This window comes from Hemiscyllium ocellatum, chromosome 14, assembly GCF_020745735.1.
Source record: "Hemiscyllium ocellatum isolate sHemOce1 chromosome 14, sHemOce1.pat.X.cur, whole genome shotgun sequence".
Taxonomy (NCBI): Eukaryota; Metazoa; Chordata; class Chondrichthyes; order Orectolobiformes; family Hemiscylliidae; genus Hemiscyllium; species Hemiscyllium ocellatum.
In genome coordinates, this window is record NC_083414.1 from 1,576,407 (window position 1) to 1,598,158 (window position 21,752).

General features: G+C 51.1%; 1 protein-coding gene across 1 annotated transcript in view; it reads right to left on the reverse strand.

The window, feature by feature from the left end:
- LOC132822207 (sodium- and chloride-dependent creatine transporter 1-like) overlaps nt 1-21,752 on the reverse strand; it is a 196,265-nt gene that overhangs the window by 11,890 nt on the left and 162,623 nt on the right. Inside the window, exons 6-10 of the mRNA XM_060835284.1 lie at nt 21,083-21,217; nt 20,597-20,700; nt 13,199-13,323; nt 8,503-8,615; nt 7,646-7,783 (exon numbers count right to left, since the gene is read on the reverse strand). Of these exons, the coding sequence (XP_060691267.1) occupies nt 7,646-7,783; nt 8,503-8,615; nt 13,199-13,323; nt 20,597-20,700; nt 21,083-21,217 (615 nt within the window). The remainder of the gene's footprint in view (nt 1-7,645; nt 7,784-8,502; nt 8,616-13,198; nt 13,324-20,596; nt 20,701-21,082; nt 21,218-21,752) is intronic.

The window sequence follows — 21,752 nt, forward strand, 5'->3', positions numbered from 1 at the left end:
GTGCCGTGTGTGATGGGAAGTTGTTGTGTGTGATGGGAGGGTGCCGTGTGTGATGGGAAGGTGCCGTGTGTGAAGGGAGAGGTGCTGTGTGTGATGGGAAGGTGCCGTGTGTGATGGGAAGGTGCCGTGTGTGATGGGAAGGTGCCGTGTGTGATGGGAAGGTGCCGTGTGTGATGGGAAGGTACCGTGTGTGATGGGAAGGTGCCGTGTGTGATGGGAAGTTGTGTGTGATGGGAAGGTGCCGTGTGTGATGGGAAGTTGTGTGTGATGGGAAGGTGCTGTGTGTGATGGGAAGGTGCCGTGTGTGATGGGAAGGTGCCGTGTGTGATGGGAAGGTGTTGTGTGTGATGGGAAGGTGTTGTGTGTGATGGGAGAGGTGCTGTGTATGATGGGAGAGGTGCTGTGTGTGATGGGAGAGGTGCTGTGTGTGATGGGAAGGTGCCGTGTGTGATGGGAAGGTGTTGTGTGTGATGGGAAGGTGCCGGGTGTGATGGGAGAGGTGTTAGGTGTGATGGAGGAGTGGGCTAGGTTGTCCTGGAGGGAACGATCTCTGCGGAATGCAGACAGGGGGAGGGAAGGGAAGGTGTGTTTAGTGGTGGCGCCGTATTGGAGTTGGCAAAAATGGCGGAGGGTTATTCTTTGCGTGTGAAGGCGGGAGGGGTGAAAGGTGAGAACAAGAGAGACCCTGTCCTTGTGCTGGGAGGGGAGGGAGGGGGTGAAGGTCGTGGTGCGGGAGATGGACCACATGCTGTTGACAGCCCTGTCAACTGTAGGTGGGAAGCCACGGTTGGAGAAGCAGCACATATTAATAGCTCCATTTTGGAAAGTGGCCTCATCGGAACAAATGCAGCAGAAGCGAAGGTGCTGAGAGAAAGGGATCGAGTCCTTACAGAGCGTAGGGTGAGAAGGGCTGGAGTCCGATAGCTGTGGGAGTCAGTGGGCATGTAATGGATATTAGTGGATAGACTATTGCCGGAAATGGAGACAGAAAGGTCAAGGAAAGGAAGGCAAGTGTCGGAGATGGACCAGGTGAAGGTGATGGAGGGATGGAAACTGGAAGCAAAGTATATGAATTTTTCCAGGTCAGGACGAGAGCATGAAGCCGCACCGAAATAGTCACCAATATACCGATAAAGCAGTTGTAGGAGGGGAGCCGGGTAGGCCTGGAACAAGAAATGCTCCACATACTCCCTGAAAAGGCAGGCACAGCCCAGACCCATGCGGGTAGCCATTGCTGCAGCTTTGATTTGGAGAAAATGGGATGGGTTGAAGGAGAAGTTGTTGAGAGAGAGAACAAGTTCAGCCAGGCGGAGGAGAGTGGTGATGGAGGGAGATTGTTCAGGCCTCTTTTCGAGAAAGAAGTGAAGAGCTTTCAAGCCATCGTGGTGTGGGATGGAGGTGTAAAGGGATTGCATATCCATGGTGACTAGAAGGTGGTTAGGGCCTGTGAACTGAAATTGCTTTTATCATGTCTCACACTCTTGATTGAGTTTTTTGAAGAAGTAACAAAGAGGATTGATGAGGGCAGAGCAGTAGATGTGATCTATATGGACTTCAGTAAGGCATTCGACAAGGTTCCCCATGGGAGACTGATTAGCAAGGCTAGATCTCTTGGAATACAGGGAGAACTAGCCATTTGGATACAGAACTGGCTCAAAGGTAGAAGACAGAGGGTGGTGGTGGAGGGTTGTTTTTCAGACTGGAGGCGTGTGACCAGTGGAGTGCCACAAGGATCGGTGCTGGGTCCTCTATTTTTAACAGGACTTATATACTTAATGGGAAGGTCCTATGGAATGTTGCTGAACAGAGACCTTGGAGTGCAGGTTCATAGCTCCTTGAATGTGCAGTCACAGGTAGATGGGATAGTGAAGAAGGCGTTTGGTATGCTTTCCTTTCTATCAGAAAGATATTGTGAAACTTGAAAGGGTTCTGAGAAGATTTACAAGGATGTTGCCAGGGTTGGAGGATTTGAGCTACAGGGAGAGGCTGAACAGGCTGGGGCTGTTTTCCCTGGAGTGTCGGAGGCTGAGGGGTGACCATATAGAGGTTTACAAAATTATGAGGGGCATGGATAGGATAAATAGGCAAAGTCTTTTCCCTGGGATCGGGAACTAGAGGGCATAGGTTTAAAGTGAGAGGGGAAAGATATAAAAGAGACCTAAGGGACAACTTTTTCACACAGAGGGTGTTACGTGTATGGAATGAGCTGCCAGAGGAAGTGGTGGAGGCTGGTACAATTGCAACATTTAAGAGGCATTTGGATGGGTATATGAATAGAAAGGGTTTGGAGGGATATGGGCCGGGTGCTGGCAGGTGGGACTAGATTGGGTTGGGATATCTGGTCGGCATGGACGGGTTGGACCGAAGGGTCTGTTTCCATACTGTACATCTCTAAGAGTGGTTAGGCCACACTTAGAATATTGAGTTCAGTTCTGGTCACCACATTCCAGGAAGGATGTGGAAGCTTTGGAGAGGGAGCAGAAGAGGTTTCCCAGGATTAGAGGGTATGAGCTATAAGGAGATGCTGGAAAAACTCAGGCTGTTTTCTCTGGAGCAGTGCAGGCTGAGGGGAGACTTGATAAAATTAGGAGATGCACAGATAGGGCTGGGGTCAGAATCTTTTATCCCAGGGTTGAAATGTCTAGGACAAGGGGAGCTGCATTTAAGAGGAGAGGGAGAAAGTTCAAAGGAGATGTGATGGGCAGGTCTTTTACCCAGAGAGCGGTAGGAGTCTGCAATGAGCTGCCGGGGAGCGGTTACATTCCAAAGGAGTGAATAAATCTCCATTTGAGAGGAATGTTTTGTCCAAGAGAGGTCAGATCTAACAAAGCTGGTGGATGTTTTGAGGAGGTGCCCGGGTGTGTGGATGTGAGGGGCCCCTTGATGTAGTTTATGTGGATTCCAGTCAGGCCATTAACACAATCCCACCCGGAAAAGGGGAACAGCTCTAGGAGCTGGGAAGGGGGATCCAAAACTGGCACCGAGCACACACTCCCCCCCCCAGGGTCACACACACACACACACACACACACACACACACTCCTCCCCAGGGTCACACACACTCCCCCCAGGGTCACACACACACACTCCCCCCCCCAGGGTCACACACACACACTCCCCCCAGGGTCACACACACTCCCCCTCAGGGTCACACACTCCCCCCCAGGGTCACACACACACACACTCCCCCAGGGTCACACACACTCCCCCCCCAGGGTCACACACACACACTCCCCCCAGGGTCACACACACTCTTCCCAGGGTCACACACACACACACTCCCCCCAGGGTCACACACTCCCCCCAGGGTCACACACACACACACTCCCCCTCGGTCACACACACTCTCCCCCAGAGTCACACACACACTCCCCCAGGGTCACACACACTCTCCCCCCCCCCCCCGGGGTCACACACACACTCCCCCAGGGTCACACACACTCTCCCCCCAGGGTCACACACACACATCCCCCAAGGTCTCACACACACACTCTACCACCCAGGGTCACACACATACCCTCAGGGTCACACACACACACACCCTCAGGGTCACACACACAACCCCCCCAGGGTCACATACTCACGTCCATGGTCTCACACTCGTCCCCAGCATCCACTGCGTTCCCCCCCCCCCCCAGGTCACACATTCCCCAGGGTCACACACACTCCCCAGGGTCACATACTCCCCCAGAGTCACACTCCCCACCCACAGTCACACACTCTCCCCCAGGGTCTCACAGCCCACCCCAGTGTCACACACTCACCCACAGGGTCACACTCACCCACAGGGTCTCACACTCGTCCCCAGTGTCACACATTACCCCCCCACCAGGGTCACACACACTCCCCAAGGTCACACACTCTCCCCCAGGGTCACACATCCTCTCCCTCAGGGTGACACTAACTCCCCACAGGGTCACACACACTCTCCCCCAGAGCCACACACTCTCCCCACCCAGGGTCACACACTCCCCCAGGGTCACACATTCCCCCAGGGTCACACACACTCTCCCAGGTTCACACACACTCCCCCCAGGTTCACACACACTCCCCACCCAGGGACACACTCTCCCCATCCAGGGTCACACACTCCCCCAGGGTCACACATGCCCTCAGGGTCACACACTCTCCCCCAGGGTCACACACTCCCCACCCAGGGTCACACACTCCCCCAGGGTCACACAATCCCCTCCAGGGACACACACTCCCCCACCCAGGGTCACACATTCCCTCCCAGGGACACACACTCTCCCCCAGGGTCACGCAGTCCCTCAGGGTCACACACCCTCCTCCCACCCCAGGGACATACACTCCCCACCCTGGGTCACACATGCCCCCAGGGACACACACTCTCCCCAGGGACACACACTCCCCCCATGGTCACACACTCTCCCCCAGGGACACACACTAACTCCAGGGAGACACACTCCCCCTCCCTCCAGGGACACATACTCTCCCCCACAGTCACACACTCCCCCCAGGGTCTCACACTCTCCCGCAGGGTGACACATTCCACCCCCCCCCCCCCAGGGTCACACAATCCCACAGTCAGCACGGGGTTAGATACAGAGTAAAGCTCCCTCTACACTGTCCCCATCAAACACTCCAGGGACAGGGTCAGCACGGGGTTAGATACAGAGTAAAGCTCCCTCTACACTGTCCCCCCATCAAACACTCCCAGGGACAGGGTCAGCACGGGGTTAGATACAGAGTAAAGCTCCCTCTACACTGTCCCCCCATCAAACACTCCCAGGGACAGGGTCAGCACGGGGTTAGATACAGAGTAAAGCTCCCTCTACACTGTCCCCATCAAACACTCCCAGGGACAGGGTCAGCACGGGGTTAGATACAGAGTAAAGCTCCCTCTACACTGTCCCCCCATCAAACACTCCCAGGGACAGGGTCAGCACGGTGTTAGATACAGAGTAAAGCTCTCTCTACACTGTCCCCCCATCAAACACTCCCAGGGACAGGGTCAGCACGGGGTTAGATACTGAGTAAAACTCCCTCTACACTGTCCCCCATCAAACACTCCCAGGACAGGGTCAGCACGGGGTTAGATACACAGTAAAGCTCCCTCTACACTGTCCCCATCAAACACTCCCAGGACAGGGACAGCACGGGGTTAGGTACAGAGTAAAGCTCCCTCTACACTGTCCCCCATCAAACACTCCCCAGGGACAGGGACAGCACGGGGTTAGATACAGAGTAAAACTCCCTCTACACTGTCCTCCCTCAAACACCCCCAGGACAGGGACAGCACAGGGTTAGATACACAGTAAAGCTTCCTCTACACTGTCCCCCCATCAAACACTCCCAGGGACAGGGTCAGCACGGGGTTAGATACAGAGTAAAGCTCCCTCTACACTGTCCCCCCATCAAACACTCCCAGGGACAGGGTCAGCACGGGGTTAGATACAGAGTAAAGCTCCCTCTACACTGTCCCCATCAAACACTCCCAGGGTCAGCACGGGGTTAGATACAGAGTAAAGCTCCCTCTACACTGTCCCCCCATCAAACACTCCCAGGGACAGGGTCAGCACGGTGTTAGATACAGAGTAAAGCTCTCTCTACACTGTCCCCCCATCAAACACTCCCAGGGACAGGGTCAGCACGGGGTTAGATACAGAGTAAAGCTCCCTCTACACTGTCCCCATCAAACACTCCCAGGGACAGGGACAGCACGGGGTTAGCTACAGAGTAAAGCTCCCTCTACACTGTCCCCCATCAAACACTCCCAGGGACAGGGACAGCACGGGGTTAGATACAGAGTAAAGCTCCCTCTACACTGTCCCCATCAAACACTCCCAGGACAGGGTCAGCACGGGGTTAGATACAGAGTAAAGCCCCCTCTACACTGTCCCCCATCAAACACTCCCAGGACAGGGTCAGCACGGGGTTAGATACACAGTAAAGCTCCCTCTACACTGTCCCCATCAAACACTCCCAGGACAGGGACAGCACGGGGTTAGGTACAGAGTAAAGCTCCCTCTACACTGTCCCCCCATCAAACACTCCCAGGACAGGGTCAGCACGGGGTTAGATACACAGTAAAGCTCCCTCTACACTGTCCCCCATCAAACACTCCCAGGGACAGGGACAGCACGGGGTTAGGTACAGAGTAAAGCTCCCTCTACACTGTCCCCATCAAACACTCCCCAGGGACAGGGACAGCACGGGGTTAGATACAGAGTAAAACTCCCTCTACACTGTCCTCCCTCAAACACCCCCAGGACAGGGACAGCACAGGGTTAGATACACAGTAAAGCTCCCTCTACACTATACCTCATCAAACACTCATAGAGACAGGGACAGCCTGTGGTTAGATACAGAGTAAAGCTCCCTCTACACTGTCCCCCATCAAACACTCCCAGGACAGGGACAGCACGGGGTTAGATACAGAGGAAAGCTCCCTCTACACAACTGCAGTGTGTTATCACCATCTATCTCTGGGCTCTGTTGTGTTGAGGTCATGGATTGGCTGATGATGGTTGTGGCTCTAAGCCAATGACAATTGAGAAGGTGCTCCTGTGACATGGTGGTAGTGTCCATATCTCTGTGCCAGGAGGTCTCGGTTCAGGCCCCACCTTCATGTGGAGGTGTGTAATAACATCCTTGATCAGCCCTGGGTCAGAAACATTCTGCCAGTGTGGTATGATGCCAGTGAGAGGCCTTTCTGAAAGCTGGGTTTATAACAAAGTCTGACATTAATACAATATGTCCCGCATTAACAATGAAGGTGAGGGTTGAGTCCTGATTTTTTTACCTGATCTACTTTAAGCATGAGCTTAATTCTCTCAAGACCCAGCCTGTCACTAACTGTCCTGTCAGCGAGTGACCATTTCCCCAACCCTCCGGTTCCTGCAGGGAAATCCCTTTCGCAAAGCTCAGGAATAAAGGTTAAAAATCACACAACACCAGGTTATAGTCCAACAGGTTTAATTGGAAGCACTAGCTTTCAGAGCGCTGCTCCTTCATCAGGTGATAGTGGAGGGCTCGATCGTAACACAGAATTCCAAATCAGGAATAATGCCACTCTGTGAGACGATACAGAAACACAGCTTGAAATCATTCACTTTTCTCTTTTTGACTCTCTCTTGCTATCTCTCTCTCTCTCCCTCCCGCTGTGTGTCTCTGTCTCTCTATCTGACTTTGTCTCTATTTTCTCTGTCTCTATGTGTCTCCCTCCCTCCGTCTCTGTGTGTGTCTCTCTCTCTCCCACTGCCTGTGTGTGTGTGTCTCTCTCACTGTCTGTGTGTGTGTCTCTCTCTCACTGTCTCTGTGTGTGTGTCTCCCTCCCTCCATCTCTATGTCTCTCTCTCACTGTCTCTGTGTGTCTCTCTCTCTCTCTCACTGTCTCTGTGTCTCTCTAACGTTCTCTTTCTCTCTCTCTCTGTCTCTCATTCACTCACTCCCTCTCTCAGTCTATATCAATCAGTCTATATTGATCTATTGATTAGTTTGTATTGACCACTCTGCACGGATCAGTCCATATTGATCAGTGTGCATTGATCTAACTGGCTCAGCACAGACCTGCTGAGTCTCCTTCCCCCCTTCCACTCCTTAGGCACACACCAGGGGATTGTTTCCATTGGTGCCCACCCCCTCCCTTTCCGGTTAGTCTCAGTTTGTTGCTCTTACTTACATTGGTCACCATGCACAGGTCAATGACAAAACAGATCAGGCAGCAAACAGCAACGACGATTTCTCTGCGCAGACCCCCGGACACGTACATTGGGAACAGATCCATGATTCCTGTGATAAACCCCTCGACTCCCACAAACTGTGCACAAGGAAACGTGAGTTAGCCGCAGCCTGAATGGGTCAGGGTCCTTTGGCCAGCCAGGCTGGGGGTCAGGGAATCATAGCACCATTCTAGCCACGCCTGACCCCCAGGCCATGTCAGGTCATTCCAAACCATCAAACCGACCCCCCCCCCCGGTGCTGAGCACCCACTGATGTTGGCACCATTGAGCTGGTGAGATGAAGGGACATTGGGTACAGTGAGTTCTTTGGGGGAGGGGGGGAGGTGCAGAGAGGGGCAACGGCTATCGATTTAAATATTGAAGTACCCAGGCATGGGTTGGACAGCAACACCCCTGGGAGATCCCTGAGCATTGCTGGACAGGCCCCATACTGAGGACCAGGCCTGAAGGGGCATCCAGGGCAGATTTGTGGCTGACCGGCCTGGGGAAGGGGGTGGGGTTGGGGGGGCGCGGGGGGCGGGGGAGGTGTCTCGTGTGGCACCAATACTCACTCGGTGTCCCCCGGCAGAGCTGCAGCTGGAGACCACCCTCTGACAGCCTGATCAATACTGGCCCGTACGTGACTCCAGACCCATCACAAACATGGCTGACTCTTTAGTCTTCACTTGAGGTGGTCGTTCGAGTTATGAAGCTGTTGCTGGTGCTCCCCGGGGGAAACAGCAATAAATGGCAACTTTGCCAGGGCTGCCCCTGTCCTGAGGGTAAATGAGGAACAGCAGTGAAATGAGCTACGTACCTGACTATCCAAACCAAGGACCAGGAGCATGAAGAAAAACAGAGCTGCCCAGAGAGGGGCAACTGGCATCAGGGTCACCGCCTTGGGGTAAGCAATAAAAGCCAGGCCAGGTCCTAGAGAGACAGAGAGGGGGCGCAGGGTGAAATACTTCATTAACCTGTGGCTTCCTGCTTACCCACCCCCAATCTTTGTGCACAATGATGGAATGACCATGGGGCGGCGCGGTGGCTCAGTGATTAGCACCGCTGCTTCACAGCGCCAGGGACCCAGCCTTGGGTGACTGTCTGTGTGGAGTTTGTACATTCTCCCTGTGTCGGTGTGCGTTTCCTCCCGTAGTCCAAAGATGTTCAGGTTAGGGCGGATTGGCTGTGGGAAATGCAGGGATAGTGGGGGGTGCTCTTCAGGAGTTCAGTGTGGACTCAATGGGCTGAATGGTCTCTTTCTGCACTGTAGGGACTTAGTGATTCTATGGAGATGGAGAGCTGAGAATGCGGCTGTTGGAACGTTTAGTGCTGGGAATGGATTACAGGTGGCAGAGCGTGCGGGGGTCTGTGGGATCCTCTGCACAAACAACAGCAGCTGAGGCCAAAGCATGGGATGTTTTGAGGAAGGAGTTTAATACAGTCCATCGGGCTCAAGGGAAAGAAGGGGATGGGGAGGGGATGGGGAGAGGATGGGAGCACAGACAGATAATCAGCCATGGTCCTGTTGAACAGCAGAGTACACCTAGTGCTGCTGTTTCTGAAACATCTGGGGGTTCCGTGTAGACCCGACAGGCAGGAGGGCCTGAGAGCTGACCACTGAGGGAGCAGCTCTGGACACAGGAGCTGCCAGAGGCAGGGAACAGGGGCAGGAGTCAGTGATGCTCCAGAGGAACACAGTCGGGATTACAGCTGGGATAATGAAGGGTCAAGAAATCCTGGGAGCGCTGACATTCCCCACAATTGGATTAGAGGCTCAGTCACAGAACCATCTCTGTTCCAGCCTGTTGGGGAGGAGGCTATGGAAGCAGGTTTACAGAAAGGAACAAGCTGAAGGGGAGAATGGCCAAAGCTGCAATCATATCAGCTGCCTGACAGAGAAGGAGGAAGTCAATCTGTAAGACAGGAAGTGACCTGGACTGTGAAGAAAACTCCCAATTCCTTCAGGAAAATATTGCATGCAATTCTGGTCTCCCTGTGAGAGGAAAGCTGTTGTTCAACAAAAAGGATTCAGAAAAGATTTACAAAGATGTTGCCAGGGTTGGAGGGTTTGAGCTACAGGGAGAGGCTGAACAGGCTGGGGCTGTTTTCCCTGGAGCGTCGGAGGCTGAGGGGTGACCTTATAGCAGATGAATTAACGGCACAGATCATCGTGAATGATTATGATGTGGTAGGCATCACAGAGACATGGTTACAGGGGGGTCAGGACTGGCAGTTAAACATCCAAGGATTTACAACTTATCGAAAAGACAGGGAGGTGGGCAGAGGGGGCGGGGTGGCCTTGTTAGTTAAGAATGAGATTAAATCTATGCCACTGAATGACATAGCGTCGGATGATGTGGAGTCTGTGTGGGTGGAGTTGAGGAACGACAAAGGCAAAAAAACCATAATGGGAGTTATGTACAGACCTCCTAACAGTGGTCAGGACCAGGGGCACAACATGTACCAGGAAATAGAGAAGGCATGTCAGAAAGGCAAGGTCACGGTGATCATGGGGGACTTCAATATGCAGGTGGACTGGGTAAATAATGTTGCCAGTGGATCCAAAGAAAGGGAATTCATGGAATGCTTACAGGATGGCTTTTTGGAACAGCTTGTCATGGAGCCCACAAGGGAGCAGGCTATTCTGGACCTAGTGCTATATAATGAACCAGACTTTATAAAACATCTTAAAGTAAGGGAACCCTTAGGAAGCAGCGATCATAATATGGTAGAGTTCAGTCTGGAGTTTGAAAGAGAGAAGGCAAAATCGGATGAAATGGTGTTACAGTAAAATAAAGGTAATTATGAGGGCATGAGAGAGGAACTGATGAAAATCGACTGGAAGCAGAGCCTAGCGGGGAAGACAGTAGAGCAAAAATGGCAGGGGTTTCTGGGTGTAATTGAGGACACTGTACAGAGGTTCACCCCCAAGAAAAGAAAGATTATCCGGGGAGGGATTAGTCAGCCATGGCTGACAAAGGAAGTCAGGAAATGTATTAAAGAAAAAGAGAGATCCTATAAAGTGGCCAAGAGCAGTGGGAAATCAGAAGATTGGGAAGGCTACAAAAACAAACAGAGGATAACAAAGAGAGAAATAAGGAAGGAGAGGATCAAATATGAAGGTCGGTTGGCCGGTAATATTAGACATGATAGTTGAAGTTTCTTTCAATACATAAGAAACAAACGAGAGGCAAAAGTAGACTTTAGGCCGCTCCAGACTGATGCAGGAAGGCTAGTGATGGGAGATAAGGAAATAGCTGAAGAACTTAATAAGTACTTTGTGTCAGTCTTCACAGCGGAAAACATGAGTAATATCCCAACAGTTAAGGAGAGTCAGGGGGCAGAGTTGAGTGTGGCAGCCATTACAAAACAGAAAGTGCTAGAAAAGCTAAAAGGTCTAAAACTTGATAAATTTCCTGGCCCTGATGGGATACATCCTAGAGTTCTGAGAGAGATGGCTGAGGAAATAGTGGAGGCATTGGTTATAATCTTTCAAAAATCACTGGTGTCAGGGAAAGTCCCAGATGATTGGAAAATCGCTGTTGTAACCCCCTTGTTCAAGAAAGGATCAAGACAAAAGATGGAAAATTATAGGCCGATTAGCCCAACCTCGGTTGTTGGTAAAATTCTAGAATCCATCGTTAAGGATGAGGTTTCTAAATTCTTGGAAGAGCAGAGTCTGATTAGAACAAGTCAACATGGATTTAGTAAGGGGAGGTCGTGTCTGACAAACCTGTTGGAATTCTTTGAAGAGGTGACAAGTAGGTTAGACCAGGGAAACCCAGTGGATGTGGTCTATCTAGACTTCCAAAAGGCCTTTGATAAGGTGCCACATGGGAGGCTGCTGAGCAAGGTGAGGGCCCATGGTGTTCGAGGTGAGCTACTGGGATGGATTGAGGATTGGCTGTCTGACAGAAGGCAGAGAGTTGGGATAAAAAGTTCTTTTTCAGAATGGCAGCCGGTGACAAGTGGGGTCCCACAGGGTTCAGTGTTGGGGTCGCAGCAGTTCACATGATATATTAATGATCTGGATGAAGGGACTGGGGGCATTCTGGCGAAGTTCTCCGATGATACGAAGTTAGGTGGACAGGCAGGTAGTACTGAGGAAGTGGGGAGGCTGCAGAAGGATCTAGACAGTTTGGGAGAGGGTCCAGGAAATGGCTGATGGAATTCAACGTGAGCAATGATGAGAAAATTCCTAAAGCCAAAGTACAAAGGGATCTGGGAGTGCTAGTCCAGGATTCTCTAAAGGTTGACTTGCAGGTTGAGTCCATGGTTAAGGAAGCAAATGTAATGTTGTCATTTATCTCAAGAGGGTTGGAATATAAAAGCAGCGATGTGCTGAGACTTTATAAAGCTCTGGTTAGGCCCTATTTGGAGTACTGTGTCCACTTTTGGTCCCCACACCTCAGGAAGGACATACTGGCGCTGGAACGTGTCCAGCGGAGATTCACACTGATGATCCCTGGAATGGTAGGTCTAACATACGATGAAAGGCTGAGGATCCTGGGATTGTATTCATTAGAGTTCAGAAGGTTGAGGGGAGATCGAATAGAAATTTACAAGATAATGCATGGCTTAGAAAGAGTGGACGCTGGGAATTTGTTCCTGTCAGGCAGAGACACTAGGACCCATGGGCACAGTCTTAGAATTAGCGGGGATCACTTTAGAATAAAAATCAGGAGACATTTCTTCAGCCAGAGAGTGGTGGGCCTGTGGAGAGTGCAGTGGAGGCTGGGACGCTAAATGTCTTCAAGGCAGAGATTGATAAATTCTTAATCTCGTAAGGAATTAAGGGCTACGGGGAGAGTGTGGTTAAGTGGAGTTAAAATGCCCATCAGCCATGATTGAATAGCAGAGTGGACTCGATGGGCAGAATGGCCTTACTTCCACTCCTATTTCTTAAGGTCTTATAGAGGTTTACAAAATTATGAGGGGCATGGACAGGATAAATAGACAAAGTCTTTTCCCTGGGGTGGGGGAGTCAAGAACTAGAGGGCATAGGTTTAGGGTGAGAGGGGAAAGATATAAAAGAGACCTGAGGGGCAACTTTTTCACGCAGAGGGTGGTACGTGTATGGAATGAGCTGCCAGAAGATGTGGTGGAGGCTAGTACATATAACAACATTTAAAAGGCACCTGGATGGGTATATGAATAGGAAGGGTTTGGAGGGATACGGGCCAGGTGCTGGCAGGTGGGACTAGGTTGGGTTGTGATATCTGGCCGGTAAGGACGAGTTGGACTGAAGGGTCTGTTTCTGTGCTGTACATCTCTATGACTCTATGACTACATCTCCAAGCCAGACCCAAGCTATATCCAATCTCCTGTTACCCTCAGCCCATCCCAAGTTGGTTCCATTGGGTGTCTCCCCCAAGTGTCTCTCTGGTACCTCAAGCCTAATGTCATGATGACAGTTAACCGTGTCCCTCTGGACGCTGAAGGGAGATGCGATGGTAAGTCCCTGCCCAGTTTTGGTGGCTCTCTATTCTGCTGCTCACTGTGTGTGTTCTCACCAGACTCAGCCACTTTGGAGATGTCCATCCCTTGTTCCGACGCCATGAAGCCAAGCACAGAGAACACGACAAACCCTGAGAAGAAGCTGGTGATGCTGTTAATCAGAGCCAGGAGGTACGCATCTCTGCAAACAAAGCACGCAGATACAGGCGGAGTCATCGCCTCGCAGCAGCAAGTTCAAATCAAGTTACAAACTTACAACTCCTTTAAATACTTAGCCCAGAGGAGGAAATTCCCACTCCCCACCAACCCCCAGAGATACATACCCACTTTAATGAGCTCATCCAAACCTGACTACAGCCCAAGATAATAAAAGCAGAAGTGAAGGTGTTACCGGTTTAGGTCTGGTAGCAGAACAGCCTGTGGAGACACTCAGGAATACATACTCTTTGGATGCAAAGGCCCGAAGCAGTTAAGGGTACGGGAGGGATGGGATACACACAAGAGCACATTAGTAACAGACAGAGATAACGTGGTATTGATAAAGAGCAGATATGCTGCTGAGACCAACAGCAGAACCAAACACAACCTCAGGATTCCCACCAGGAACAGGTGGCTCACACTGAACACGTTCCAAACTGGTTCCAATCCCACTCCGAGGGATAGTGAGGGAGGGAGAGCGAGGGACGGTAATGTTACCATTCAGCGGAGGGCACCAAAAAACTGATAGCGAAGAAACAGAGTTTTTAAAAAAATCACAACTGTACAAAGAAATATCCAAACATAACAGCTTGATTAATTGTACAACTCTGTCACTGCTGAGGAAGAGGGAGAAAATTCACTCAAAGTCACACCTGTCTACAGGTAACTCCACACTAACAAGGACCTGTCTACAGGTAACTGCACACTGACTCACACCTGTCTACAGGTAACTCCACACTGACACAGACCTGTCCACAGGTAACTCTGCACTGACTCAGACCTGTCTACAGGTAACTCCGCACTGACTCACACCTGTCCACAGGTAACTCCACATTGACACAGACCTGTCCACAGGTAACTCTGCACTGGCTCAGACCTGTCTACAGATAACTCTGCACTGACTCACACCTGTCTACAGGTAACTCCACACTGACCCATACCTGTCCACAGGTAACTCCGCACTGACTCATACCTGTCCACAGGTAACTCCACACTGACTCAGACCTGTCTACAGGTAACTCTGCACTGACACAGACCTGTCTACAGGTAACTCCGCACTGCGCCACATTTGTCTACAGGTAACTCCACACTGACTCATACCTGTCTACAGGTAACTCTGCACTGCACCACACCTGTCTACAGGTAGCTCAACACTGACTCATACCTGCCCACAGGTAACTCCACACTGACTCATACCTGTCCACAGGTAACTCTGCACTGACACAGACCTGTCTACAGGTAACTCCGCACTGCGCCACATCTGTCTACAGGTAATTCCACACTGACTCATACCTGTCTACAGGTAACTCTACATTGACACAGACCTGTCTACAGGTTACTCCGCACTGTGCCACACCTGTTTACAGGTAGTTCCACACTGAGTCATACCTGTCTACAGGTAACTCCACATTGACTCATACCTGTCTACAGGTAACTCCACACTGACTCAGACCTATCTACAGGTAATACCACACTGACACAGGCCTGTACACAGGTAATTCCACACTGACTCACACCTGTCTACACGTAACTCCACACTGACTCAGACCTGTCTACAGGTAACTCCGCACTGACTCAGACCTGTCTACAGGTAACTCCACACTGACACAGACCTGTCTACAGATAACTCCACACTGCGCCACACCTGTCTACAGGTAACTCCACACTAACTCACACCTGTCTACAGGTAACTCCGCACTGACTCAGACCTGTCCACAGGTAAAAAGCTGAAAATGTGTTGCTGGTCAAAGCACAGCAGGCCAGGCAGCATCTCAGGAATAGAGATGCTGCCTGGCCTGCTGTGCTTTGACCAGCAACACATTTTCAGCTGTGATCTCCAGCATCTGCAGACCTCATTTTTTACCTGTCCACAGGTAACTCCACACTGACTCACACCTGTCTACAGGTAACTCCACACTGACTCAGACCTGTCTAAAGGTAACTCTGCACTGCGCCACACCTGCCTACAGGTAACTCCACACTGACTCACACCTGTCTACAGGTAACTCTGCACTGACTCAGACCTGTCTAAAGGTAACTCTGCACTGCGCCACACCTGCCTACAGGTAACTCCACACTGACTCATAACTGTCTACAGGGAACTCTGCACTGACTCATTCCTGTCTACAGGTGACTCCACACTGATTCAGACCTGTCTACAGGGAACTCCGCACTGGCTCACACCTGTCTACAGGTAACTCCACACTGACTCATATCTGTCCACAGGTAACTCCACACCAACTCATACCTGTCTATAGTTAACTCTACACTGACTCAGGCCTGCCTACAGGTAACTCTGTACTGCGCCACACCTGCCTACAGGGAACTCCATACTGACTCATACCTGTCTACAGGTAACTCTGCACTGCGACACACCTGCCTACAGGTAAGTCCACACTGACTCTCACCTGTCTACAGGTAACTCTGCACTGACTCATACTTGTCCACAGGTAACTCCGCACTGGTTCACACCTGTCTACAGGTAACTCCACACTGACTCATACCTGTCCACAGGTAACTCCACATTCACTCACATCTGTCTACAGATAACTCCACACTGCGACACATCTGTCTACAGGTAACTCCACACTGACTCAGACCTGTCTACAGGGAACTCCACACTGCGACACACCTGTCTACAGGTAACTTTGCACTGACACAGACCTGTGTCTAGGCCTCTCCACAGTCTCACACACACACACTGCTGGCTTTAGCTAACTCCTGACTAGTGCCCAGACTGCTGGGTGTTCTCCCTGAGCTGGCTATTCTTCAGGCACTGATTGTGATTGGACTGTCCCGTATCGGAGGGCCACACAGGAGGAAGGTGATGGTTCCAGCTGGTACCCCTCGATATTCCGACCCTTCCAGCTGATGCCAACGGACCTTCAGCATAAACCCAACATTTACAGGAAAATGCCAACCTTTTCAGATCCCTATCTCAGAAACATAAACCCCATCAATCCACGAAGATAAACCTTGGGGAGTGAGTTCTCTCTCACTCAGCGTGGGGCTTGGACAGAGACAGTGTCTTGCTGCGTGTGGATCAGCATCTACTGGCCGTTCAGTCATTCAGCTCCCTCTCGCTGCAGGAATATACCGGACATGGTACACATTGGCTTGAGTTTGTGCTCATGGTGTTCTCTGTGTCCAAGAAAACAGAGGCTAATCTTGTCCATTGATGGGGTGAACAAGGTGGGATCCACATCGGGCAGACCACTGTAGCAGGGTGACAGAGAGTATGGGGTTAAAGGGCCGACTCTCGCTGATGTACAGACATAATCGGTGAGACTGTCCGAGAGGGACAGGGAAAGGACACTCACTCCGCTCCATCTCCATGGTCCTGCACCGAATATTCCCCGAGGATTGCTGCATCATGGTGTAAATCCCCCAGTAACCACAAACCTTTCTGAAGGTCATCATTACCAGGAGCATGTGACACACACACTCTCCCTGTCCACTCACAATGTGCAGGGCAATGGGGATAGGGTGGGGAGGGAGGTGTTCCATCATTTCAGAGGGGCAGTTCGAAATTAACCCCATTGCTGTGGGTCTGGAGTCACGTATAGGCCCAGATTGGGTAAGGATTTCCTTCTCTAAAGGACACTAGTGAATCAGTTAGGATTTTATGACAATCCAACAGTTCATTTGTAAGCTTTTGTTGGACAGTTTCCATTTGGAAAACTGCCACTATCCCTCGAGCCTACGCTGTCTTGTTTGAAGGTGGACAGTGCTGGGGGACCAGAACAAATCCTACTTTCAGCGCCAGTTCCCCCAGTCAGACACCAGCTCCAGCCCCCCCCTCAGTGACCCTTAACCTGGGGTGAAGGGGGAAAGCTCAGTTCCAGCAGCCCCTTCTCCAGGGTGTCTGCAATCGGTCACCCAGTGACCTGTCGAGGAGCAGACTGTGGTCGGATAGTGAGAGTGATGCAAGGACAATGTGGGTCAGGAAAGGGTGGTAGATGATGCCCAATAAGTGCATTGGCTAGAATTTATCGGAGAATGTGATGAGGTGCAGAAAAATACTTGTCAATAATTGGTTAATGAGACGATCCTCACTCATGCAGGTTACACGGGTGGGGGGGAGGGAATATGCAGGACTGCCACTGTGTTGTCGAGAGGCAAACGTTCTCTCACTGTAGATCGACTGAAGCGATGCAGTTCACTATTTCATACAACCATCCAACCAGCGAAAACAAAAATCTCCTCTCAGACTCCGGGGTTGGGATTCATTTTGGGGTCCAGAGTTGATTTGGGTTAAAGCCACACAGAATCTGAGTGGCCACACATAGACAGGAATTACTCAACGATTCATCACAGAAACACCTCCAAATTAACAAAATCCTCAGAAAGGGACAGTGAGGTCAGGGTCAGGGTTCGGGTTCGGGTTAGGGTTAGGGTTAGGGTTAGGGTCAGGGTTAGGGTTAGGGTTGGGGTGAGGGTCAGGGTTAGGTTAGGGTTAGGTTCAGTGTTGGGGTGAGGGTCAGGGTTAGGTTAGGGTTAGGTTCAGGGTTGGGGTTGGGGTTAGGGTCAGGGTTAGGTTCAGGGTTGGGGTTGGGGTTAGGGTCAGGGTTAGGTTCAGGGTTGGGGTTAGGGTCAGGGTTAGGTTCAGGGTTGGGGTGAGGGTTAGGGTCAGGGTTGGGGTCAGAGTCAAGTTTAGGTTCGGGGTTGGGGTGAGGGTCAGGGTTAGGTTCAGGGTTGAGGTGAGGGTCACAGTTAGGGTTAGGGCATGAAAGGCAGTTGAAGATGAAGTTTCTCCTTGCATTTGTATAGCTGCTGGGAGGAGGAGGTTAGATCAAGGTGGGAAGATGTAGAAGGTGGGTTGTCAGATGAAGAAGAGATAGGGTTGGATGTGCAGAGTGTGTTGATGAAGGAGGGTGAGTTGGTGAGGAGGTTGTGTTGAGGTGATGAAGCTGGAAGTGGAAGAGGGTAGGCCAGGAGGAAGTGGAGGGTTAGGGTTGGATGAGGAAGTGAGTGTGGACAGCACAATGTCCTCCATCACCTGGTCATCTTACCTGCAGGTGAAGGTCAAGTTCCTGGAAGCTCAGGGTTTTGCATAAACACTAGATCTTAGCTTTAAACAGGCTAATAAAATACAGCAGATAGGTCGGTCGGCAAAGTAGAACATTAGACGTTGAACAATATAAGAGAACCTAAAAAACCTCCTGATAAAGCATGGCCACCCCATCCATCCCTGGACCTGGTCGGAAAATCCCAGGAAAATGCAGGGATAAGCTCAGCATCTCTTGTTGCTTTTGCTCCTGTAGAATCGCAATGTTAGCTCCTGTTCCAGAACTGCCAACCGCAAGGTGCAGAACCCAACGGGATATACAGCACCTCAAGAACTGAGTCCCAAAGACATTGAGAACCTCCGGACAGAGCTGGACAGATTTGCCCTCAGGAGTGAGGTGAAGGTGAAGATGACCATCAGTAAATGACACAGACAGGGACGGCCCAGTCACTAGTGATCTTCCAGGAGATTGGAACAGGAGCACACTTCAGGTGAAGTGGAGTCAGGGCGCTCCTATTGCTCAGACAGGGCTGGCTGGGTGGGTGGGTGGGTGGGGGTAGGTTCTATCCAATTGGTTATGTAAGAGCTGACCAAATGTCACAGCTGGAAATATTCACAATGTGTTCCTGAGTTAATCTCAAATACAGCCGTCGCTATCCATAACTAGACAGTGGGAGGTGGGGAGCACGTCATCTCCTGATTGTGCTGCACAGTAACCTGGTGCTTCAGACCCAGAATCACTCACTCACTCCCAGCAGAGGAATGATCCAGAATTGAAGGATTTCTTACAAGCGACCACTTTTCTGTTCTTCTCAATAAACAGCTGAATTTGGAAGCAGTGAGTCGTGGGGCCAGGGGCTCAGAGCCAGGAAAGGGCAGAGGAAACCGATTCAACGGAAACATTCAAAAAGGGCAGCTGGGGAAATACTGGAACGGAAGAGAATCCCAGGACCATGAGGAACAGCTGAAGAAAGTGGGATCCTTTGGAAAACTCTTTCAATGAGCATGGTCAGACATGTTGGGCCAAATGGCCTCCTGTTATGCTGTCAGAGTCTACAGCTAATGTACAAACATATTTAATCAGAGAGGAAGCACCCATTTGGGGTACTGGGCACTGTGCCAATAGCAGGGAGGTGTGTAATGGGTGTGCAGCTCTCCCGGTTTCAGGCTGGGTTCAGGTACCGCACACATCATCACTGAGGGGCTGTGCCAGATCCCAGTACTGCTGCTGTCAGCTCGGAGTCAGACTCATGACAGGAAAAAGGAACACAGCACACCTCCCTTTGTGTGGTTCCTGCCCAGGGTTCAGCCCAGCATTTTTCGGAAGGACTCCTACCATTATGGGGGAATGAGAATTCCCTGTGACAAACACCGATGGCAGTGATTGGCAGCTACAGTAGGCAGATACGTGGCCCTCCCTCAAACAGGTCTGTGCCCGGGAGCACTTTCTGTCTTACATAGCGCCCTCTCTGCTGGCCCCTCCTCAGGACATTGATAGGACTCCATTTCCCAGGTTTCCATCACCCTCCACCATCTTATAGCCCAACGTGGTTCGGACCACCGTGTGGGAACTGGGATTGTCCCTCCTCGGACAGAGAGCTCCCTTCTCTCCTGCAATATAGTGCCAGGCTGTAGGACATTGCTGATTAGAGAATGGCTGGGGGTGGGTCTGCCCAGCACTGACACGTGGTTAAGGATAAAGGTGAATGACCCTAACGGCTTTGATCTCTGCCAATCCTGTTTCTCTTTGCCCTGGCATACGCCATCATCTTCAGCTTTTCAGTCTGGACTGGAGTCCACTTGGATTTCAGTGCTGGCTCCTACAGCGGAACATATGCAAGAGCCAGCGTTACCCCACAACATTCCCCTCCCTCGCCCACCCAGCCCAGTTCCTCAGGCCACGTATCTGTAGCTGTCAATCACTCACACGCAGCACACCCCCGGGGGGGGCGCCATGAACAAGGGGAGGATGCTGCTCCCCACTATGTTTAGGTGATGTACCTCCCGGGGTTTGCTCAGGGAGAGGGGGCCTGAAGGTGAAGGGTATGGGGGTGACGACATGGGCAGGGGGCAGAGGTCAGTCTGTGAGTTGCACACGTCACAGGTACAAGAACAACTCTTGCTGAGACCAGGGAGCTGGTCCCATCTTTCCGCAGCATCCCCTTCCACTTGTGAAAACACCCAAAATGGACTGTTCTTTGGAGAGAAAAGTAATGAACAAAGTGTATCTCCTGTGTTGCTAGGTTACCTGTAGCAGTTGTTGTGAAAACGATTGTAGCTGCCTAGTGCTGTGAGTGCTCCTAATCCAATCGCATATGAGAAAAAGATCTGGGTTCCTGCATCAATCCAAACCTTCAAGAGAAATCAAGTAAAATAAAACATTCTATAAACCAACAGCAGCATGTGTGGAAGCAAAAGGGAGCACCCAGTCCATGGGTTTGAAGGGTTCAGATTAAAGAAACCTAAAAAAAATCCAACATCATCAACAACGATTTATATTTCCGACAAACTGCATTATGTTACAGGAGGACGAGGCAATGCTCCTAGTCATTTCACAGCAGCTTCCCAATAACTTCACCAACAGGGAACTGGCCAATAGTCAAACATACAAGAGGAAAGATTTCAGCCCAATGCAATCGAATTAGGGAAACACTGCGAGATTCAGGAGGAGGACGAGGGGAAGAGATAGAAAATAAAATCACAACCGTGAGGGGAATGAATACACAACGGTTACCTGAGCTTCACCAAGCTTGGACCAATCAGGTTTCAAATAATAAATGATGCCATCCAGAGCTCCTGGTAATGAGACGCCATGGGCAAGGAGGATGACCAGAACGAGATAGGGGAACAGAGCCGTGAAATAGACCACCTGCAGATGGAGGGAGGGGGAGAGGGAGAGAGAGAGAGGGGAGGGAGAGAGAAAGAGTGAGGGAGAGAGAAAGGGGGGGAGAGAGAGAGAGAGGGGTGGAGAGGGAGAGGGAGAGAGAGGGGGGAGTGAGAGGGAAATAGGAGAGGGGAGGAGAGAGAGAATGAGGGAGAGAGAGAGGGGGGAGAGGGGGGAGAGAGGTGGGGGAGAAGGAGGAGGGGAAGAGGGAAAGAGAGAGGGACGGGGAGAGAGTGAGAATGAGAGAGAGAGAGAGAGGTCAATGGGGCAATTCCATCTCCCTCAGGGCTCATCCAAAACACAACAGCATTCACCGACCCACCTCTTCACCTTGACGTTCCTGCATTAGAAATATTTCTTGGGCTCCTCCTTAACAAATGATCTTTTTGTCAGAAACATCTGATTGGATTATTCAACTTTCTAAGTGGTAGGTCTGGATGAGCGAGCACCAATCAACAGAATGAAACAATCCCTCCCTCAGGCCACTGTGGGTCAACCCATAGCACAGGGAGTGCAGCAG